At 52.1% G+C, this 22942-nt stretch overlaps 2 protein-coding genes across 7 annotated transcripts; one reads left to right on the plus strand and one right to left on the minus strand.

Moving 5' to 3' along the window:
- Positions 1 to 3066: 3066 nt before the first annotated feature.
- On the minus strand, positions 3067 to 20964 carry CNTROB (centrobin, centriole duplication and spindle assembly protein). Of its 6 annotated transcripts, none has more exons than XM_041001296.1 (19): positions 19965 to 20964; positions 18337 to 18421; positions 18040 to 18103; positions 16641 to 16797; positions 14867 to 14983; positions 14253 to 14369; positions 13869 to 13967; positions 12686 to 12922; positions 12276 to 12422; positions 9731 to 9864; positions 8408 to 8533; positions 8057 to 8219; positions 6346 to 6604; positions 5413 to 5567; positions 5132 to 5189; positions 4841 to 5005; positions 4599 to 4731; positions 3751 to 3823; positions 3067 to 3605 (listed from the first exon to the last, which is right to left on the minus strand). In XM_041001296.1, exons 1-19 carry the CDS (start codon positions 20229 to 20231, stop codon positions 3480 to 3482), a joined length of 2682 nt encoding a protein of 893 aa, XP_040857230.1. In that variant the 5' UTR covers positions 20232 to 20964; the 3' UTR covers positions 3067 to 3479. The 6 variants fall into 6 exon arrangements, with proteins under 6 accessions (XP_040857230.1, XP_040857232.1, XP_040857229.1 ...); XM_041001298.1 differs by having other exon boundaries at positions 4599 to 4705; positions 4833 to 5005; XM_041001295.1 differs by having other exon boundaries at positions 18040 to 18120; positions 18333 to 18421.
- A 241-nt stretch (positions 20965 to 21205) lies between these two features.
- On the plus strand, positions 21206 to 22735 carry TRAPPC1 (trafficking protein particle complex subunit 1). Its single transcript, XM_041000393.1, has 5 exons — positions 21206 to 21297; positions 21430 to 21528; positions 21665 to 21735; positions 21980 to 22118; positions 22381 to 22735. The coding sequence occupies exons 2-5, from the start codon at positions 21430 to 21432 to the stop codon at positions 22507 to 22509; spliced, it is 438 nt and encodes a 145-aa protein (XP_040856327.1). The 5' UTR covers positions 21206 to 21297; the 3' UTR covers positions 22510 to 22735.
- Positions 22736 to 22942: the final 207 nt, after the last annotated feature.

The following is a 22942-nucleotide window of genomic DNA, read 5'->3' on the forward strand; positions in this document are numbered from 1 at the left end:
TCTGTACGGTCACTGCAAACAGATGTCAGGAGTGGCCTCGGCAAGTACTGATCCCCGATGTCTCTGAGGGAGGTTCTGTCCTCCTCAAGGCAGACTGCTAGCCATGCCGCAGCTCACTCCTTCCCCCCACCCCCACCACCTTCATTCTTGCATAATGAAAACTATAGCCCAGCTAGGCTACACTGCCGAGTCTCATGGTGCAGTCAGATGTGGCCATGTCACTAAGGTCTGTGCGGCTTTTCCAGGTCACTGGACTCTTTCCCCTCCTTGCCAGCAGGCAGACCCCCTTGACAATGATCTTGCTTCAACTCAAGTGATGACGGAACTGCACAACCAGATGGAAGCAGAGACCGCATGCTCTGGACCAAAACCAGGGAAGCTGACTTTGTCCAGCTGTCGCTGTTTCTTTGCTATGACACGTTACCTTTCACCCGGATGTAGCTCACTGCCAAGTGCACCCAACCCCAGCAACAAATGGGTTCTCGGGCCACAGAGTTCTGTACCAAATGAACATCTGTACTAAGTGAACCCAGAACTGAAAGCCTATCCTTTTTTTTTTCTGGATTAAAAGAAACTTTTTTTTTTTTTAAAGATTTATTTTTATTGGAAGGGCAGATTTAGAGGAGACAGAAAGATCTTCCATCCACTGGCTTACTCTCTAAATGGCCTCAATGGCTGAGCTGATCCAAAGCCAGGAGCCTGGAGCGTCTTCCAGGTCTCCCACATAGTAGGTGTACAGGGTCTCTAGGACGTGAGTCATCCTCTGTCGCCTTACAGGCTGTAAGCAGGAAGCTGGATGGGTAGTGGAGCAGCCAAGATATGAACTGGAACCCATGTGGGGTACTGGCACTTGAGGGTGGAGGAACAGCCTGTTGAGCAATGGCGCAGACCTAGGCCCTGTGGGTTTTTTAAGAACTCCTGAAAGCCTTCTTCACTTGACCTAGGAACATTCCTGATGACTAAGGAGAGTGGGGCGCTGCTTGCCTGTGCATGTTCTCTCCTCCCCAGCCTCCTTGGGCTCTGCTCTCACACACACAGAGCACAGGTCCCTCTCACGGAGTGGTTACCTTGGGCAGCTGTTTCAGGGAATATTCTGCCTGGGATTCATGTCAGAAACAATAGGGAGTGTGTCGACTGGCATTCACAGGCTGGATCCAGGAGACTCACTCACTTTCTAAAATGTAAAAAAAAAAAAAAAAAATCCTCATACTGATAGTGCCATGTGTGGTCACACCTTTTTTTTTTTTTTTTTTTAAGATTTTATTTTTATTGGAAAGTCAGATATACAGGGAGAAGGAGATACAAACATCTTCATCTGCTGGTTCATTCTCCAAGCAGTCGCAATGGCTGGAACTGAGCCAATCTGAAGTCAGGAGCCAAGAACTTGTTCCTGGTCTCCTACGTGGGTGCAGGGTCCTAAGGCTTTGGGCCGTCCTCGACTGCTTTCCCAGGCCTCAGGCAGTGAGCTGGGTTATAAACTGGCACTCATATAAGCTCCCAGTGCATGCAAGGCCACTAGGCTACTGTACCGAGCTCTCAAGCCATTTTTTGAAAATGATTTATTTTTATTTACAAGATAGAGAAGAGATAGAGCGAGGGCCACCATCTGCTGGTTTATTCCTGCGACAGCAGCAGCTAAGCTGATCTGAAGCCAGGAGCTTCCACCAGGTCTCCCATGCAGATGCACGGTCCCAGGTACTTGGGCCGTCCTCTGCTGCTTTTCAGGGCCACAAGCAGGGAGCTGGATCTGGAATGGAACAGCCAGGTCATAAACTGGAGCCCACAGGGAATGTCAGTGCCACAGGCTGAGACTTAGCTTGCTGCACCGCCAGCTCCATGATCAAACCAATTTTAGGCATCTGAGGCAGAAAACAGAAATAAACATTTGCGCAGGTGGGTGGACAGGTGGGGATCACCTGGCTCTGAGCCCGGATTGACACCTGCACCTGTTTGCTTTTTTTTTGTTTGTTTGTTTGCTTGTCCTTGCCAGTGAGTCGCCCTGTGCCATGCGAGGACTTGGTTGTCTTCCTGGACTTGTGCTGCTGTCCCATGTCTTCAGGTAAGAGAAGCCACGACTTGCTACACACCCAACCCCATCCCTGGGTGCTAGCCCACTACTCAAGAAAGAAATCAGATCCAAGTAATTCTGGGTCAAGTAGCAGGGCCCTCCCCTACTCACATAGATTCTGTAATCTATCAATTCAGTCCCTCAAACATGCACTGAAACCAGGCTGTCCTGTCACCATTTGCACCATGTTCCCCAGCTGGGGAGCTGGGATGGCCCCAGGCCTCCTCTTCCCATGTAATGGAAACCACACCACATGTTTTTCTGTGATTGCACCAAAAAATTAGGGACCTAGCTTCCTGCAGAGGGCTACTTCCGAAAACCCGTGGAAATGGAACTAAGAGACATTCAGCCCAAGATGCTGATGTGAATCCCACATCAGAACACCTGAGCTCCGTGCCCAGTTCCGCCTCCAGCAGCCAGCTAACGCAGACCCTGCAAGGCAGAAGGGATGGCTCATGTGACTGTGTTCCTATCACCCTTATGGGAGACCTGGAATGAATTCAGTCCCCCACCCCGACCCCCAGGTCCAACCTGGGACCATCATAGGCATTTGTGGCAGAGTCCTTCCTCCGCTTTTCAAATAAATAATTTAAAAACCAAAACCTGTAAATGAGCCCTGACCTTAGGACTGCACCCACTTTTTCTGCACGTGAACTCCTTTACAACATGTTCACGATTTGCAATTTCCAGGAACTTGCTGAAGGCCCCCAGATGTCTTTTACTTCCCTGACACTGCTTTTCTAGGTCAGTGTTGCTGAGCGTTGGGATGGAAGCTTTTACAAACAGGCTTTTCCCCTCCCACCCCTTGCCAGCACGCTAATCTCTTGCACATGTTTGAAAGCCCCTAGAGTGAGACTGTCAGCCACATTATGTCTGCTTTAAGCAGTCAGCCGGTGTGAGTTCTTCCAGCACACCCTCAGAAAAACAGCTGCTTTGGAAAGCGAACATTCCCTCTAACAACCACTTTTTACTGAAACTTGGTATACAATAACTTATTCTTTTAATTAAAAAAGGATACAGTTTGTGATTATTGAAGTTATACATATATATTTAGAAAATTTAGAAAACAGAAATGTATTTCAAAATATAAGGATCATCCATAATTCCATCACTGACCAGGTTTTACCCTTGTGATCTGATGCACAGGCTCACCTGGACACTTCTAAAATCTTCTAGAAGCCAGTCAGAGGCCATCTTCCTTGTAAGCACTTGTATTCTTCCCGTAGGACATCACATATATACATATGTATACAACACACATCAAAAACAAATGTCTCCTTCACATAGTAGCTTCCTATAAGATCTTCACTTTGCCCATTCCTTTGAGTCTCAGGTTCTAACACAGGCCACAGCGTGCTTATAGGATCATGCCAAGAGGAGGAAGAAGCAAGCAAAGAGGAAGGGTGGGCGTCTATCTCCAGACACCCCCTCGGCCCCTCACATTGCCAGGGGCAGAGGCTCCACTCTTCTTGCGTGAGGGAACTTTCTCAGTCCTAGGGGCTGTGGTGAGGCGGCGAGGGACAGCCTGGGAGGCAATCTGAGGGGAGAGGAAGAGAAGAACAAGTTGGCATCATGAACTCTCCTTGCCCACACCCCACTCAGCAAGGCCAGGGGCAGGTGGAGCTGAAGGACCCAGTCAGGCAACCTTACTCTCCCCAGCTCCCTGCCCGACTTTCCCTCACCTCTTTCCGGGGCATCTCACCCAGGCGGGAGTCTGCATTCCTTCTGGGGACATGGTCCCCTCGGCCATCAGTCCTGCCGCACAAAACAGGGCTGTGAGGACAGGGAGCTGCTCGCTGCCCTCCCCTCACCCCGTCGACCCTAGCTAACACTGCAGGGCAGAGCTGCTGGCCAAGTCCACCTGCTAAGAATTAGGAAAACCACAGTAGAACTGGAGACTGAAGGGGAGACCTTAGTGGACTCAAACAACGAGTTATGGCAGCCTGGGTGTCTGGCTTCTAAGTTGCAGGATAGAAAGGTAGGGGAGGGGAGAAACCACAGCAGAGAGACAAGGGGAAAAGAGGTTCTTCTCAGGGAAAGGCAGCTCGGGTGGGTGCTATGTCAGGTCAGACCATCTCTTAGGACAGCCGCGTCCCCACTGAAACGCCTGGGATTGACTCCCTCCTCTGCTTCCAATCCAGCTTCCTGCTAATGCACTCTAGGGGACAGCAGGAAAAGGCTCAAGTGCTTGGGTCCCTGCTGCTCACAGGGGAAACCCATGGAGGTCCTGGTTCCTGGCTTCAGTTTGGCCCAGCCCTGGCTGTTGCAAACATTTCATGAGAAAACCAGTGGAGGGAAGATCTCTATTGCTCTTTCAAGTAGATGAAAAGAAATATTAACAAAAAGAAAAAAAAAAAAAAAAGAGCAGCAGAGAGGCAGAGACAGAAGGGAAGAAGATTCAGTGAGAGGAGGACCCCGGGGGTCTACTCCTCACTTTTTCCCAGTGAATGACAGGCTATGTAGTATGCGCCACCCCCACTCCGTGTCCCTGCCCGCACCATGTCTACCGCCCCTCTTGCCAGGCCCATACCCGCTGTGCTCCAGCCTCTTCAAGTACAGCAGCAGGTCCTCAGCAGGCAGAGCCCCCCAGCCCCGAGCCTCGCACAGCCGCAGCAGCTGGGACACCTCCATCAGCTGCTTCGGGGAGGCTGGCCTGTCTCCACCTGGAGAGCAGCAGATTGGTAACCTCGCCCCAGTCCTCCTCCCATCACCCCAGGGGTCCTGCAGAGCCCAAAGCGCTAGGTACAGGCTGGGAAGCCATGACCTGCTCACCTCTGTCTGGGGTGCCCCTGCCAGGACCGCTGCTTTGTGATTGTGAAGAGTCATGGGCCCGGAACAGACTGGATGCCATGGCTAAGGGGACTTTGGTCTTGTGGACAGGGGGTGGAAGACGTGGCACTTGAGGGGCGTCCTCCCACGAGGGGGCAGTCCGTGTACCTAGCAGAAGAAAGAACCCTGAGAATGAGGGGCAGCGCATCGAGTTCCATCACCCAGCAGCTCCCGGAAACCCGGTGCCCATCCTGAGTGGGCCCTACTCCCACCCTTCCTTGGCATTGAACTCACCAGTCTTAGGGGGCAACAGATCAACCGAGGGGTTGCTCTGTGGAGCTGTCTCCAGCAGCTAGGGGGACAAGATAGACCAGGGAGCAGTGTGAATGAGGGTTGGGGTTGGTAGGGTCCAGGATCCAGGAGGGAATTACAGAACAGAAACGAGAGTGAGACGCTGAGACAAAGGACTGGTCCTCTAAGGAGAATGGTGCCAGAGGCCTGGATTCGTGGGGCTGGCAAGAGGAGCCAGCACACACAGAAGACAGCGAGGTGGCCCAGCAGGTGGAATGTCTCACCTGCTGCAAGAAGTTTTTGAGGCCCTCCAATTGGGAGGCCGGCGGCAGGCTTTGCTTCAGGAAGCCATCTCCATCAGATCCGGGTTCCTCCTCGGGGAATGGCCGCTCTGCTCCATGATCTGAGTGGAAGGCCTCGAGGGCAGAGAAGGCCTCGGCTGGAGAGGGAGACAGGGGCGTGTGGGTAGGTGTGTGCTGTTGGGAGAGGGGGAGGGCCTGCCATAAACCAACTTACACAATGCCCAGAAGACAGGGGCCTAATAAATGGAAGAGGACCATCAGTTAGGAGAACAGGACGAAGGTAATTTGAAAGAGATGCAGAGGGGAGGGCGGAACATGACAGCACAGCTGTCAGAAAGGAAGACAGAAGCAAGCTGTTGGGCTCCAACACCAAATACCCATGGGAGCACTTGAAGCAGAAGTGATGAACAGGCCTGGCCCTGTTCTTTATTAGTAGCACATAAACAAAAACTTTTAAGTTATGCTATAATTCATTCCTCATTCTGAACCTGGCATAGGTTGGCATATCCATCTGCCTAAGTCACGGCTAACTTTGCTGGGGTGAATGCTAAACCCCAGGTCAGGTGATCCAAACAATGACTTCTTTACTGAACCTAGGGACCTGGGACACAGTGTCTCTCTCTGTAAGTGTTCAGGACCTGGGCTAGTCATAATGGGTCAAGCCCAGGTGCAAGTCAAAGTCATGAGTGAGGGGAAGCATCTGTGCAAGGCCTCAGCTCCTGGCACCACCCCTTGTCCTCACGATGCCCAGCTACACTGCATGTCCATGAACTCTTCTTACATTTGAACCAACATGAACAGATTTTCTGCTAGTGTAACTTATGCTCACTAAGAAACAAAAGGCTCTAGTCCTCATAGAGGGGACCACCCCATGCACACATAAAGGGAACCCCAGTCATTTCTGCCCCCAATTACCTGTGGGTGGAGTGAGATCAGGTTTGGGTTCCAGGGGCTGGAAGGAATGCTGGCTGTGGAAGGGGGGTCCCAGGAAGAGGCTGAGGTCTGAGGAGGGGCTACCGAGAAGTGGGGGTTCCCTGGGTGGCTCCTCCCTTGCCTCCCGGGTCTGCTGCAGAACAGGTTTCAGGGCCACAGCCACAGGGGGCACAGTCCAGAAGTGCTTCTCCCCCTTTTCTGGCTCTCGGGGCCCAAGGCTGGAGGGGTCGGCAGGAGGAACCTGGCCAAGAGACACACGGAAACAAGGCTCAAAGCTTTGTGGGTTTTAACATGAGGCACGGGGAGTTGTCATCACGGCCTAGTAGGTTTAACTTCCGCCTATGGTGCTGGCATCCATAAGGGTGCTGATTCACATCCCAGCTACTCCACTTCTGCTCCAGCTCCCTGTTAATGTACCGTGAAGGCAGCAGCAGATTTGCCAAGTACTTGGGACCCTGCACCCATGTGGTAAACCTGGAAAACTCCAGGCTTTGGACCAGCCTAAATTTGGCTATTGCTGCCATTTGGGGAGTGAATCAGCAGATGGAAGATCTGTCTCTGTCTGTCTCTCTTCCTCTCTGTAAATCTGCCTTTTAAATAAAAATGAAAACAAATTTTTTTTAAAAATTAAATTTTCACAAACATATGAGGCATGGTACAGTCACATTAATAGGATTACAAATTACTAGACCTTTCTGAAAAAGGGGGTTGTGTCACATCTATTAAATTTCTATCAAATATTCAACTGCTCATTGCTAATCTTACAATCCTATTTCTAGAAATGTTCTAGCTAGACAGACATGGTTTGAAATTGACTGAAGCATTGTTTGTAGATGCAAACTACAGGAAACTATGACATCCACCAGAAAGTGCTTAGTTGATCTAAGCTCCTACAGCAAGTACAGCAGGTGACCATCTGGTGTGGGGAACGGAAGGGGAAGGCAGCGGAGACCCTGTGTAGCAGTGGCTTCCAGGGAGGGACAAGAATTAGGTAACTTTTGACTCTATACCTCCTTGAGCATTTTTGGACTTTTTAAAAAAAAATCAAGTGCACATTATTGCCTATTGTAAAAAGCAAACAAAACACAAAAACACAAGATTATTTATTTGCAAGGCAGATATACACAGAGCTCCCATCTGCTGATTCACCCTCCCCCAACCAAATACCCAGAACGGCTGGTGCTGGGCCAGGACTGGAGCCAAGAACTCCATCTGATTCTCCCATGTGGGTGGCAGGGATCCAGCTACTTGAGTCATCTCACCTGCCTCCTCCCAGGGTGTGCGCTACCAAGAAGCTCGAATTAGGAGTCATACCAAGACTTGAACCCAGGCACTCTAGTCTGGGATGTGGAGACCACAGGCAGTGTCTTCATCCCCGTCAGACAACTGCCTCCCCCGGAACTTTTCAACTAGTAATACAAATGTCATGATTAAAAGAAGGGAGCAGGAGACGGCAATACAGAATGGCTGGGCTAAGACCCTGTATCCCACTGAGGGCAGAACTCGGCAAGAAATCTGTAGTCCTATACTGAATTCAGCTATCACTCCTGAACATTAGTACCACAAATTAGTCATCACCCTTGGGACAGGTGATAGGGCCAGCCTGGGGAGCCACGGTTAGGGAAGAGTTCTGTTGGTGAGACCTCTAAAGGAAACTTGGAGACACTCTGGTCAAGGGACAGCGTGTACCTACCGGAGGGTCAGCAGGCGGAAGACAGGCGCTGAGCAACTGGCTGGCCTCATCCCAGTGGGCCTGCAACATGGCCTGGAGTCGCTCCACCAGTTCTGTGCGCTGCTGCTCCAGCTGTCGCGTCCCATTCTGCAGTTCTCGCACTCGCGCCTGCTCCCGAGCCAGCCTGGAGGGAGAGAAAGGGGAGAAGGGGTGATGTGGGGCCTTTCGGGAAGCAGGGTTTGCAAAGCTAAGAGCCCAGGTCGAAAGGCGGACGTAGGCCCTGCTGAAAGGAGCCCGCACCAATTTCCAAGAGGAAGGAGCTGGGGATGTACCCCTTTGCCCCGTCCACGAGGACGGGCTGGCGTCTAGCACCTGAGCTCGTAGTCCTGTGCCACCTGTTGCTGCCTCTCCTCTTGCTCCGCCATTTCCACCTTGAACTGAGCCAGCTGAGCGGCCAATTCTTGCTGGTGCTGCCCGTTGAGATCCTGTAGCTGCTTCCTGAAGAGACACAGGTGGGGGAAAGAGGACTCAGCCCAGGGATGGAAGGAGTGATTGCATGAGCAAAGCCAGACTGTGGGAATGCGAGAAAGAAACAGAGCCAAGGAGTGCCAGCATAGCATAGCCAGGGCCCAGCAGAGAGATAAGGATGAAGACGGCTCCCTGGGAGCAGAGAGTGGTCAAGGCTTATGGGCCAGTGGTTTATTTCAGAAGAGCTTCTGGAAAGAACAGGCAAGTGAGTGAGGGTGAGAAGTGAGATGAAGATGAGGAGGAGGCTCAAGCCGGGACAGCAGTTCCAAGCAGCAGAGGACATAGCTCAGCACTGTTCCTTCAGGACCCCACACCCTTCAGGATTTTATCAAGGGCTGTTCCCCAAGGAATGAGAATTCCCAGGCATGTCCTCCTCTCACTGAACACCTGACGGCAGCCTCCGCCCCAACAGCAGGTAAGCAATTGGCCGGCACTGTGGCCGAGCGAGTTAAGCCACAGCCTGTGACGCTCGCATACCATATGAGCACAAGATCGTTTCAGCTGCCTGCAATTTACAACCTGATTCCCCTGCTAATGCTCTGGGAAAGCAGCAGCAGATGGATTGACTGCTTGAGCCACGGCCATCCATGTGGGAGACCTGGATGGAGTTCCAGGCTCCTGCTCCAGGCTGGTCCAGCCCTGGTCATTGTGGTCATTTAGGGAATGAAGCAGTAGATGAAAGATCTGTCATTCTTTTTCTTTTTAAAAAATATTTGTTTATTTTTATTGGAAAGGCAGATATACAGAGAGGAGGAGAGACAGAGAGGAAGATCCTCCATCTGGTGATTCACTCCCCAAGCAGCCACAATGGCTGGAGCTGAGCCAATCTGAAGCCAGGAGCCAGGAGCTCCTCCGGGTCTCCCACACAGGTGCAGGGACCCAAGGTTTTGGGCCGTCCTCGATTGCTTTCGCAGGGAGCTGGATGGGAAGCAGGGAGGCCGGGATTAGAATCGGTGACCATGGGTTCCTGGCGTGTGCAAGGCGAGGACCTTAACCATTACACTATTGCGCTGGGCCTGAAAGATCTTTCAAATAAACCTTTAAAAATGAAAAAAAGAAAAAAAAAAAAGAAAAAGAAAAAGCAAGCAAAGTAAAGGGAGCCTCGAGAATGGAGGTGTGGCCTGTGAGCGGGTCTGAGAGAAGTGACATCCTGCGAGTTCTAAGCACCTGTGATGCTCCCGCAGGGAGGCGGCCTGTCGGATGCTACTTTCCTGGGCCTGCGCCAGCCGCTCTGTCACCTGCTGCTCCAGCTGCACCGCCAGCTCTGATTCCATCTGGATCCGCTGGCTTTCATAGCGGGCCTGGGAGTGGAAGAAGATGGGACAAGTGAGCTCAGCTCTGCTGGAGAGGCCTGAGGAGGAAGAAAGAATGAGCCACAAGCAGTGAGAGGAGTGCCCTTTCCTTCTTAAACCCTTATCTGAGCACAAGACAAAAAAGGGGCAAAAGCAATATGTTTTTGTAACTGTGAGAAACTTTGGTAGATCCCTTTCAGAGCCTGTGTCAGCAGGCCTCAAGGTAGCAACACCCTGTTCCCTGACAGCACCCTGTTCCCTGCGAGCTGCTAGAAGCAAAGTGTTTTTGGGGGCCAGCATGATGGTTCAATTGGCTAATCCTCCGCCTGCAAGCACTGGCATCCCAAATGGCTGCCAGTTTATGTCCTGACTGCTCCACTTCCCATCCAGCACCTTGCCTATGGCCTGGGGAAGCAGTAGAGCAACCAGGACTCAAGCCGGCACCCATATAAGATGCTGATACTGTGGGCAGTGGCTTAACTCACCATACCACATTACCAGCCTTGGTATAATTAGACTTTGAGAAACACTTAATTTTTTTTTAAGATTTATTTTTATTGGAAAGTCTCTCATGTGGGTGCAGGTTTCCAAGGCTTTGGGCCATCCATTGCTGCTTTCCCATGTCACAAGTAGGGAGCTGGATGGGAAGTGGGACAGCCAGGACATGAGCTGGTGTCCATATGGGATCCCAGCACCTGCAAGTTGGGGATTTAAGTACTGGGCTGCTGTGCCAGGCCCCATTTGTTCATTTTTAAAGATTTATTTACTTTTATTAAAAATTCAGATTTACAGAGAGAAGGAGAGATAGAAAGAGCCTCCATCCTTTGATTCACTCTCCAAGTGGCAGCAATACCCGGAGTGGAGCCAATCTGAAGCTAGGAGCAAAGAGCTTCTTCTAGGTCTCCCATATGCATGCAGCGTCCAAGGCTTTGGGTCATTTATTATTGCTTTCCCAGGCCACAAGCAGGGAGCTGAATGGGAAGTAGAGCAGCCGGCATGAGAAGCAGAGCCCACATGGGATTCCGGAGCATGCAAGGTGAGGACTTTAGCCGCTAGGCTACTGTGCCGGACCCACAAATTTTGAGTACAGCTCTGCCATATGTTATTATAGGAACAGGGTAAGAAAATAAGCATTGGGCCCAGCGCGGTGGTGCAGTGGTTAAGGTCCTCACCTAGCACGCCCGGGATCCCATATGGGTGCCGGTTCTAATCTCGGCAGCCCCGCTTCCCTTCCAGCTCCCTGCCTGTGGCCTGGGAAAGCAGTCGAGGACGGCCCAAGGCTTTGGGACCCTGCACCTGCGTGGGAGACCCGGAAGAGGCTCCTGGCTTCGGATTGGCATGGTATCGGCCCGTTGCGCTCACTTGGGGAGTGAATCATCGGATGGAAGATCTTCCTCTCTGTCTCTCCTCTCTGTATATCCGCCTTTCCAATACAAAAATAATAAAAAAATAAATCTTTTAAAAAAAAAAAGAAAATAAGCATTGCCCTTTAGGGTCCCTAACCACTCAGAGGGATTAACACAGGCTATTCAGGTCATGAGAACTATAAAGCTGACTCAACTGCAATCAGGTCTTTGATGATAGTGTTCACCTGCCTGCGACACTGATATCCTGTATGGGCATCTCTTCAAGCCCTGGCTGCTGTACTTCCAGTCCAGTTCCCTGCTAACAGCCTGGGAAAGGCAACAGATGATGCCCCAAGTGCTCAGGTTCCTGCACACATGTTGGAGACCTAGAAGAAGCTCCTGGCTTTGGCCTGGTCCAGCCTGGGCCATTGTGGCCATTTGGGAAGGCCAAATGATGATGGAAAACATCAACAGATGAAAAATCTGTCTCTCCCCATTTCTCTGTAATTTTAACTTTCAAATAAACAAATCTTAAATAAAAGAAGGCATGTTTAATAGATGTAACACTAGCTCAGTCTGATACACGTGAGGAAAGCAGCTCTGTGATTCAGAGTATAACACACACTGCACAGAAGCAGTTTGCTGTGGCTTTGAATGTGTGGGAGACGCCACCCCCAGTCTAGCAGCAGGGACTCGGTGCTGTTCGGGTCCTGAGGGCTCTGTCCTCAGAAACGGATGAATGGTGGTCACAGGAGTCTGTGTCTTTGAGCTTTTGTGCCTTCACCACGTGATGTCTTTTCCACACTCTAACACAGCAGGAGGCCGTCACCAGACACGCAAGTCCCTTAACCTTGGATGTCTGGGCCTCCAGAACTACAGGAAATGATTTTCTGTTCTTTGAAAGTGCCCAGTCTCAGATGCTGTGTTACAGCAGCATAAGGCAGATGGATACAGTGGAACAAACCCCGGATGCCGGAAATGGGGGCGTCCCCCATGACCACCAAGAGATCCCTGAGCCTCAAGCCTCCTCCCCACAACTTGGAAACGTGAGTTTGGGAGCCCCCGCCTGCTGACCTGCACCAAGCTCATTTCCAGTTGCAGGGCGTCCCTCTCTCTCCGGGCCGTGTCCAGCTCTCCTTCCAGCCGCCGCACCTCGGAGCGTGCCAGGGCCAGCTGCTGCTGCGCCTCCCGCGCAGCCTGGGCCTCCCTCTGGCTGCTCCCCTGTGCAAGGCAAACACACATGCACACTTCACTCCCCTCTCCCAGTGACTTCAATCCCCCAATTCATCCTCCCATCCCCTAAACAAAAGCCACACTCTCTGTCTCTTCCCAGCTGTCTCTGTTTGACTTCACTCTCCTGCCCTCCATGCGTTTGATGCTTCCTGACTCACCCCACGTCCTCCGTTTTATCCACCTCCACCCCATTTGATGACTTTGCCTTCCATCTCTGCCCCGTTCCCAACTCTCCCAGCTGCCACCTGCACCTTCTCCCTTTCCAGCTGAGCCTGGCCTTCCTCCTGCAGTGCCTGGCAGCGCTCTTTCAGCTGACGCTCCTGCTGAGCCCAGGTCTGCCGCTCTTCCTCCAGGGCCACCTGCAGGGCCTCCAGCTTGCGATGCTCATTCAGCTGCCCAGCCCGAGCAGCATCCCTTTCTTCCTGTAGGGCACGGCTCCGCTGCTGCTCCACCTCCAACGTCAGGGTTAGGGCTTGCCTTTCCTCTTCCTGTAGTATCAGATAAAACACAGATCTGTAGTAGACCAACAGTTGGCCCCGGCCCCCCATCAGTGCTATCTATTGAAAAGCATGCCTAGTAAAAAGAGGTGTTGACAAGCTCCCAGGATTACCGTACAATAGATAAGAGGTGTGGTTCCAGAGTTAGAAGACCTGAGTCGGATCTGAGTTTGAATCCCATTTTTATCATTTACTGTGTGTTCTTAGACACATCCCCTTATTTGCACTATGGAGATCATAATGGGGTCTACCTTGCAAGGACTACAATCAAATGGATAGTGAAGTATTTAGCATATAGGCAGTATGCAGTATACAACAGCCATCTCTGTTACCATCAGAAGAAATTCTACACAGACTAGAAAAGTCCAGCCCATAGTCATGAGTAAAGCAGGCAGCCACACTGCTAGGGGCGCTGCTGATCAGCCCATGAAGGGGTCCAGAACCAGAACACAAATAGCACACATGTGGCCTGCAGCAGCAAGTCCCAAGCCTGGCTGCTAACTCATGAGGTTCACTTCATTTCAGCGCTCAGAAATCTCTACCATTTCCGGTTCTCCTCTAGGTTAGGGTTCCTAAACTAGGCTGAACAACTTTACCCAGGAAAGCTCTGAAAAGCACTTGGTTTCCCAAAGCCTATCCCAATAGCTATTAAATCAAACCCTATGGGAACAGGGTCTAGAAATCTCTATTGGAAAAACAAGTCCCCAGATGATTCCAATGTTCTCTTGATGACTGGTAGGGGCCTCTCACACTTAGCTGCTGGCGGAGCTTTGTGTAGAATACTGAGTAGAACTAGTGTTCTAAGGAACCCACTGTGATGAATGCTGCCCTGGTGCAAGTTGATATAAATTCCCACAACCTGCCAACCGCCCATAGTGCTCTAGATGGACACGGTGCAAGAGCTTCTGGCAGCGTCAGTCCGGCCCAGCCTTCTCACCAGTGTCTCTCTTTCCTGCTGCTGCAGCCGAACAGCTTCTTGCTCCCGGGTCAGGGCCTCCATGGCCTCGGAAAGGCTTTGTTCCAGGCGGGTCACTGTCTTTCCGGGAAAGACAAACACAGGACAGAGGAACTGACGGAAACTAACAATGTCAACTTGAAGCAAAAGGATTTGGGGGTCCAAGAGAAGAGATAACCACGTGATGTGAGAAAACAAAGACATCATCCATGCAAGGGGTAATGGCAGAAAGTTGGCAGGGAAAGAGACAGGGTACAAAGGCTGGCAGGAGAGGTACTGCACGAATGAGGTGAGGCTGACAGGAACCCCACTTCTGGTACTCCTGCCCCTTCCGCCCACAGCTGCCATGTAGCCCAGGTCACTCACCTCTTGCTGCTTGCTTCTGGTGAGTTCTGCCACCTGGCGCTCTTCCTGAAGTCCCCGAAGCACCTCTGTTCTCTCAGCCTCGTGCCGGTTCCAGCCTTCCACTACACGGGCCAAGGTCTCAGGAAAAGCAAGGAAAATGAAGTTTCAAGTACCTTTCTAGGCAGTGAGCATTGTGGTGCTACCATCCCCTATGGCAGTGCCTGGGTTTGAGTCCTGGCTATGGTCCCAATTCCACTTTCCTGCTACTGTGTACTCTTGGAGGCAGCAGGTGACGGATCAAGGAGGTGGACTGCTGTCATCCATAAGGAAGACCCAGATTGAGTTCCCAGCTCATAGCCTGGCCCAGCTCACATTGTTAGGAGCATCTGGTGAGTGAACCGATGGATTGGGAGCTTTGTCTTGCTCAAATTAAAAATAGCTACCTTTTGTAATATAGCTTTTTCTCTGCAACCACAGAGAGCAAGATCAACAGGTACCTTCTCCCAGTTGTCAGTAAATGCACCTACTCCCCTAGCTGTTAGCAGGAACAAAGAAAACACTGGCTGGCCACTCCCTTTTTCATTAATCCCTAACGTTCACCAGAGAGGGGCCCACCCGCCTTTTGTTCCTGGCACCTTGTCCAGCTGCTCAATCATGACATCTTTCTTGCGGTCAGCAGCCACAGCCACGGCCAGCTGCTGCTGGAGCTCTAGCACCCGGGTCTGCAAATTCTGAATGTGGCGCTCGCAATGCTGGAAGAAGAGTGAGGGTTCTGGGGGTTAGATCCTTGCTGGAGCCACGTGATCCAGCTCCCTGTGGGAGAAGCGGCGATGCCTTGGGAAGAGCAGGGGAAGGCTTGGACAGGGAGAGTCAGGAATTCTGGGATTAGCACGCTGGAGGCCCAAGGTCTCCTTTTAACTTCCCAGGAAACAAGGGCTCAGTGAGGCTCTTTCCTCCCCTGGATCTCCTAAGAAAAAAATCCCCATAGGCCTCTGAGCAGAGGTGCAGGGCCACTCCTGTCTTCAGGAGCTCACACCTCGAGCACGAAGGGGAAACCTTCCACGCATGCTCAGCAGACTCAAGCAGATGAGACACAGGGCCCAAAGTTACAATCAGTGTTTCTGCCCCTTTACTTTGTCCCACTGTCCCCTCCAGACCCCGAGGCAGAAGCCGATGGAGCTAACACCAATCAAATCACCTAGAACAACAAATCCTTTGCACACACTGGCAAACTTAGCTGTCCACTCAATAAACATGTGCAGAGGGTTTCCATGTGTCAGGAATATTCTACACCATCAGAAACTGGTATTGAGCAAGACAGGGTACTAAAGACCTTTACAGAGTACAGAAGCAAACAAGGAGAAAGGCCTTCAGAAGCTCCCTGTTACAGGTAAACTGTGTACACGTTTGAAAATGTTTCTGCCCATATAACTTATCTGTTAAGTCGATTTCCCATGAACTCTTTTTTTTTTTAAAGATTTATTTATTTATTGGAAAGTCAGATATACAAAGAGAGGAGGAGAGACAGAGAGGAAGATCTTCCGTCCGATGATTCACTCCCCAAGTGAGCACAATGGCCGATGCTATACCGATCCGAAGCCAGGAACCAGGAACTTCTTCCGGGTCTCCCACACGGGTGCAGGGTCCCAAGGCTTTGGGCCATCCTCCACTGCTTTCCCAGGCCACAAGCAGGGAGCTGGATGGAAAGTGGAGCTGCCGGGATTAGAACCAGCGCCCATATGGGATCCCGGCACGTTCAAGGCGAGGACTTTTAACCACTAGGCCACGCCGCTGGGCCCCCCCATGAACTCTTTAAAGTGCCCTCATATTTAAGAGTGATAAGCTACATGGAAGAATAAGAGAGCAGATTGACAGCTAGAGGGAAAGTCTGCTCTACAATAACCACATTAGCTGGGTAGTTAAAGAAGAAACCATTTAGGGCCTGGCGCAATAGCATAGTGGTTAAAGTCCTCACCTTGCACACACTGGGATGCCATATGGTCACCAGTTCTAATACCGGCCACCCTGCTTCCCATTCAGCTCCCTGCGAAAGCAATTGAGGACAGCCCAAAGCTTTGGGACTCTGCATCTGCGCGGGAGACCCGGAAGAGCTCCTGGCTCCTGGCTTTGGACTGGCTCAGCTCCAGCCGCTGTGGCCGCTTGGGGAGTGAACCATCAGACGGAATATCTTCCTCTCTGTGTCTTCTTCTCTCTGTATATCTGCCTTTCCAAACAAAAACATAAATCTTAAAGAAAAAAAAAAAAAAGAAGAAGAAGAAGAAGAAGAAACCATTTAGAAACCTTTGGACAAAATCCAGGTTTTAGGTTCTTAACCCTCTGCTCTTTCCAGCTCTCAAGTTCCTGGTTTCTAATCTCCACTGCTTTCCAAAGGAAACCTCCAGCTCTTACCTTGCGGCGGGTATGTTCTGAATCCAGCGCATCTTTCAGCCCCTGGAAGTCCGGAGGATTGAGTGGGGGTCCAGGCCGAAGGCTGGTGTAACGAGGGAACAACTCCTCTAGAGCCTGCGCCGAGCTGGGTGAAGGGAAGTCTTGCAGGGGCCGTGTACTGAGCCAATCAGAGAATGTTTGAGCCAGGGGAGCTTTGGCAATGCACCAGTCCAACAGTAGTATCTTACACATGAAGGAACTACTGAGCCCCAGCATGGCTGGTGCGCAGGTTAAGCCTGTGACACCAGCATCCCATAGGAGTGCCTGGTGGTGGCCTAGCATGCCACTTCCCATCCAGCTCCCTGCTAATGCACTTGGGAAAGCAGCAAAGGATGGCCCAAGTCCTTGGACCCCTGTCACCCACTTATAACAGATAAGTCAGAGACCCAGATGTACCTAGCTTCAGGTTGGCATAACCCTGGCAGTTGCAGCCGTTTGGGGGAGAGAACCAATGGATGGAAGATCTCTATCTCTCCCCCTTCTCTCTAACTCTTCCTCTCAAATAATAAATCTTTAAAAAAACTAAAAAGATAGGTTGGTGGGTCACTCTAAGATGCTTATAATGCTTTAATTCTTTGTAGCAGGAGTGAGGAATGTTGACCTGCAGGCTGTGTGATAGCTTCAATGTCATTTGGTCTGGCCCTGCCAAGGCAATAGCAGGCAGGACAAGAAACTCCATAAACTTAACCATAGGCTAATGTTTAAGTCAATAATTTTGCATATCCTGCGAATGACATTATAAACATTCAAATGGGCCCTGGCTGTAAAAGCTCCCTGGCCTTGGGCTATAGCACATTCTGGAATAAAAATCTCCACAGAAACAGAGTGGTTTCTTCTGAAAGGAGGACAACTGGAGGCTGAGACACAGCCAAGTTCTGGCAGCAGAAACCCAGTCCCTGGAGGAGTAAACAAGGTAGAAGACAGGAAAGAGTGACAACTGGGAGCTTTAGGCTTTTATAGTCACCAAATCGGTGCCTGGAGAACTACGGAAGAGAACTTTTTTTTTTCAAGACTTATTTTTATCTAAAAGGCAGATTTTTTTTTTTTTTTAATAGACAGAGGGGAGACAGTGGTCTTCCATCCATTGGTTTACTCCCCAAATGGCCTCAATGGCTGAAGCTGAGCCAACTGAAAGCCAGAAGCTTCCTCCAGGTCTCCCACATGAGTGCAGGGGCCCAAGGACTTGAGTCGTCTTCCACTGTTTTCTCAGCCTGGATCAGAAGTGGAGCAACTGGGACACACAAACTGCTGGCCACATGGGAGGCTGGTGTTTACAGGTGGAGAATTAGCTTGCTAGGACACTGCGCTGGCTCCAGGAAGCAAATTCTTAGAAGATGGGAAGAGCCCAGGAAGAACTCACTGGAGTAAGGTGGCTGTGCTGTCACTGTCGAAGGAATCTTCATCCCGTCTCTCTAGGGCAGCACCTGGAGTGAGGGGATCTCTTGCAGCAGCCAGAGGGATCCCACAGGCAGGGTCGGGTAAGGATGGGGACAGAGACCACTCAGGGAGGAGAGGAGCACCTTCCTTTGTCTCCCCTTTCCTCCTCCCACTGTGATAGGAGCCACTTCTGGAAGATTCCTCCTCTTCCTGCTCTCATCTCTCAGTGCTTGCCTCGAAGGCTCTCTCTCCCTCCCAGCTCAAGGCAAGTGGTACTTACTATAGGCTGTCTCGCGAGAGGTCTGGAGCATGGTCTGCAGCTGACCCCGAACACTCTCCATCTCAAAGATGTGCTTAGAACCATCCTAGAACAAAAGCCACTTTGAAATAACACACAGTTGGGGGACCATTTGTCGTCTACCTATGCCCAGATTCTTAGAAGTTTTACTCCTGAGACCAGCGTGGTAGCCTAGTGGCTAAAGTCCTCGCCTTGAACACACTGGGATCACATATGGGTGCCAGTTCTAATCCTGGTAGGCCCACTTCCCATCCAGCTCCCTGCTTGTGGCCTGGGAAAGCAGTGGAGGATGGCCCAAAGCCTTGGGACCCTGCACCTGCATGGGAAACCCGAAAAAGCTCCTGGCTTCGGATTGGCACAGAACCAGCCATTGCGGTCACTTGGGGAGTAAATCATTGGATGGAAGATCTTCCTCTCTGTCTTTCCTCCTCTCTGTATATCTGACTTTGCAATAAAAATAATCTTTTAAAAAAAAAGTTTTACTCGTGCACCTGGAAGAACAAGCAAAACAAAACAGACCCAAGGGGCCCAGCAAGGTAGCCTAGAGGCTAAAGTCCTTGCCTTGCATGCTCAGGGATCCCATATGGGAGCTGGTTCTAATTCCAGTAGCCCTACTTCCCATCCAGCTCCCTGCTTGTGGCCTGGGAAAGCAGTCAAGGATGGCCCAAAGCCTTGGGACCCTGCACTCATGTGGGAGACCTGGAGGAGGCTCCTGGCTCCTGATTGGCTCAGCTTCAGCCATTGCAGCCGCTTGGGAAGTGAATCAACGGATGGAAGATTTTCCTCTCTTCTCTTCTCTGGTCTCTTCTCCTCTCTATATATCTGACTTTTCAATAAAAATAAAATAAATCTTAAAAAAAAAAAAAACAGACCCAAGAAGCGTGGCCTGAACCTTGACTCAGTGTCCACAGGCCTGCAGAAACCAAAAAGATGCATGAATGCGTCAAGTGGGTGGGCACAAGACCAAAGGGGCAACAATCATTCTTAAGCAGACAGCAACCAGCAAACACCCTAGAGATGGCATAGCCCCTGGCTGAACTCTGGAAGACCTGGCCCGTCTGCTGACTGTGATACCTCTTCCATCCCACACTAACCACTATCTTCTTCATAATGTCTGGCTTTGATTAAACTATGTTTTTACCGATCCAAAGCTTGAGCCATATACTCAAAATTGGCTTTGAGCTATAAGGATCTTAGCCTATGGTGCCTCAATCTTTCAGTTCCCAGTTCCCTTTGAGCCCAAGAAACTACTCCCCTCAATCCCCATACAGGTCCTGGTCCCGATGCACTGATCTGTCCCTTAACCCCTGCAAATGCAGGTGTCTCTGACAAAACATATTAAGGTGTTGCACAAGTTTCCAAATGACAGTGTTCTGGATCATTCTCTCACTCATCAACATGTGCCCCCAAGGAATGAAAGAGGGCCACCATGTACTTATAGACCATCTGACAGCAGGACAACAGGAGTACGGAGCTCAGCTGACACATCTCAGCAAAGCCGATTTGTTTTGACTGCCTCCAGTTCCAAGATTCTGGTGTCTGATACTGTGGCAGCCGGGGAGGGTGAGGGAGAGGGGGGAGGTATCCTTCAAGACACACACATCCCTCACCTTTTTCTTCAAGTTGTTCTCCAATCCAACTGACAAGCTGCGGCTCAGCTCTTGGGCCAAGCCGTCCAAGGCCTCGGGGGGAGGCGAGGAAGTGGAGGGTAGGTAGAGTTGGGCCCGGGCTGTGGCCTCCGCCTGCCGGCTCAGGTGCAGGGAAGTGTACAACTGGGCTGTCACCTCAGAGGACACCTGGTTCGGCGCGGGGGCTTCTGACGACTCACTTAGGAGATCCTCTGAGCGGAGTGGTGAACTGGGGGCTGAGGAGGCCATGAGAAAAGGGCAGGAACAGCCAGAGATGGCAGGAGGTTGGCAACGCCTGGCTTCACTTCACGGAGGGCACAGGGCATCTGTTCACAGACAAGGAGGATCTGGAGGGAGGCAGGAGGAAGACTCCACACCAAGGATCCTTCGGGGAGAAGGCTGTGGAGGCTTTCTGGTGACAGCAAAGGTTCCCAGCTGTTCCAAATCCCATGGAGGGGAAAAGCACACTCCTTCCCAGCTCTCAGGAAGGAAGGCGCAAGGAAGAGGGGCCACAGAGGCAAGCAGCGCCTCTGCAGGCTCCCCCTCTTCACATCCACCTGCAGCCCCTGCCACCCACACCGTCAGCCCTGCCCTTCAGTTCTCACCCCCAGGATGTACAAACTGAATTCAAGTTAGACCACCCGGCAGGGCTTCGGTCTAGCTGCCTCATGGGCCCCCTTCACAGTTTTACGGCTTTCCGGGAGGAGGCAGGAACCTCACCCGGTCCCCTTCACCGCTGTATCTCCAGGTAACTCCTTTGTAAATCCCCCTTGATCCCTCCGGGTAGGAAAGCTGTAGCAAGGGCTCCCTAGAATCCCCCTCGCCGCCTCTCCAAAAGAAACCCCTGAGAGCCCCCAGTCATTCACTCAGACGCCGCCCCCAGGCCTAGCCGGAGACCCTCACTCTAACTACCGTCCTTCCCACGGCGACTATTCCCCACGATTCTGCTCCTCAGCTCGCCAAGGTGAAGAACGTGATCGCCCCCTGCCCCGAGCCCAGCCCCGCAAAGCCACAGGACCGACGCCACCCTCCTGCCCGGCTCCCGCCGTCCTCGCCACTCAAAACCGTTGGCAGCCCCGCCCCTTTCGCCGCGATGACGTCACCAGCCTGCGCGCCCACGCGCACGCAGCCGCTCCGGAGCCTGAGGAGGCCTGGGCGCACGTGCGCGGTCTCGAAGGCCACGGATTGGCTGAGAGAGGGGGAGGCGGAGTCATAGGCGGAGTTAAAGCTCCGTCTCGGTAGCTTGAGGGACCCGGAGAAGGCGGGGTCGTCTCGGAAACCGGAAGTAGCCCGGGAAGGGCCCTCAGCAGTTCCGGTGAGTCCTGCGGTGGGGGTCCCCCGATCACCACCTGTTTGAAATGGATCTGGGGGCTGGGAACCTTGGTGCACGGGATCGGGGCGGTCCCGGAGGGAGGCTCCCCCAGCACACACACCCCTGGCCTTGCAGATGACCGTGCACAACTTGTACCTGTTTGACCGCAATGGAGTGTGTCTGCACTACAGCGAGTGGCACCGCAAGAAGCAAGCAGGGATCCCCAAGGAAGAGGTGACAAGAGGGCCCGGGAGGGACCTCGCATCTCCAGTTGCACAGAGGCCGAGCCCCGCTGCTCCAAACCCTGGCTAGTCCCCACCCCGTCTGTCTCTCTCAGCCACTGAGAGTAACTGTCCCCCTCTCCCTGCAGGAGTACAAGCTGATGTATGGGATGCTCTTCTCCATCCGCTCGTTTGTCAGCAAGATGTCCCCGCTAGACATGTAGGCAGGGTCCGGGTGTGGCAAGGAGGGCTGGCCTTGCAAGGGGTGGGGTGGGGCAGGTCTCAAAGTGGAGAGCTTGGGTGTGGGATAACTGGAGGGATGTGGATGGGAGGTGTGTTGACCCAGCCTCCTACCATGTCTTGCCATGCTGAGATCAAGAAGGGGGAGGGCCTTGAGGGGATCCCAAGTTTCTCTTGGGGAGGGCTCCCCCTTTTTAACAGCCTCCTCCTCATCATCTCTACAGGAAGGACGGCTTTCTGGCCTTCCAAACTAGCCGTTACAAACTCCACTACTACGAGACGCCCACTGGGATCAAGGTGGTCATGAATACCGACTTGGGTGTGGGACCCATCAGAGATGTGTTACATCACATCTATAGCGCGGTCAGTGCTGGCCCCAGGGTCCTGCTCCCCAAAGCCCCTGAACAACCCTGGGGGTCACCAGCTTCCCTTGTCAACTCCTACTGTTGAAATCAGTTTCCTGGGGTGGAGGGAGGGTGGGTCATTGGGCACCGCCATGCATCCCTCCTCCCCTCTCAGCTGGTGCTTTGTGTGGGGTCACACACCTCTGAGGTCACACCACGTTGGGGGGAGTGGAAAGGAGGCATCTCCAAAGCTGGGTTCTTAAGTCCCTTCCTCCCCACAGCTGTACGTGGAGCTGGTGGTGAAGAACCCACTGTGCCCCCTTGGTCAGACGGTGCAGAGTGAGCTGTTCCACTCCCGCCTAGACTCCTATGTACGTTCTCTGCCCTTCTTCTCAGCCCGGGCTGGCTGAAGCAACCTACCTCCACCCTAATCAGCAGGAGAATCTTGATCCATCTGGGGACTCCCCGCCCCTGCATCCCAGGCCTGTAGCCCTAAAAACATGCCCTGGTAGCTCCCCAAGAATCACCAGAAGGAGGCCCACAGACATCCCTACACTCCTAAACCAGGTCCTTTCTTCAGTTTTGGCCTTGCCCGCCGCTGTGAAACGCACAAAATAAAGTGTTTGTCACCCTGTACAGCCCACGTGTGTTGGCTTATGGGCCTTCCCAGTCCTGCCCCACTCAGAAACATGAGTATGTGGGTGGATGTACCCCCAAAAACGCTTGGTACAATGGGCTTCTCCACAGGGTCACCACTGGCATGTCAGGCTGGAGGATGCTGGGTTGTAGGAGCAGGTTTATGTTTTGTAGGGTTTTTCACTTGCATCCCCTGGATGTCACACA

The sequence above is a fragment of the Ochotona curzoniae genome, unplaced genomic scaffold (assembly GCF_017591425.1).
Source record: "Ochotona curzoniae isolate NIBS_2020 unplaced genomic scaffold, NIBS_Ocur_1.0 scaffold_2453, whole genome shotgun sequence".
Lineage (NCBI taxonomy): Eukaryota > Metazoa > Chordata > Mammalia > Lagomorpha > Ochotonidae > Ochotona > Ochotona curzoniae.

Coding starts and splice junctions, on each gene's coding strand:
- CNTROB (XM_041001294.1), bottom strand. CDS start 20,231: ATGGCCTCCTCAGCCCCCAGTTCACCACTCCGCTCAGAGGATCTCCTA. Junction 18,422..19,964: donor AGAACAACTTGAAGAAAAAG/GTGAGGGATGTG, acceptor CTTTTGTTCTAG/GATGGTTCTAAGCACATCTT. Junction 18,121..18,332: donor CGCGAGACAGCCTATAGTAA/GTACCACTTGCC, acceptor GGCTGCTGCAAG/AGATCCCCTCACTCCAGGTG.
- TRAPPC1 (XM_041000393.1), top strand. CDS start 21,430: ATGACCGTGCACAACTTGTACCTGTTTGACCGCAATGGAGTGTGTCTG. Junction 21,529..21,664: donor CAGGGATCCCCAAGGAAGAG/GTGACAAGAGGG, acceptor CTCTCCCTGCAG/GAGTACAAGCTGATGTATGG. Junction 21,736..21,979: donor AAGATGTCCCCGCTAGACAT/GTAGGCAGGGTC, acceptor TCATCTCTACAG/GAAGGACGGCTTTCTGGCCT.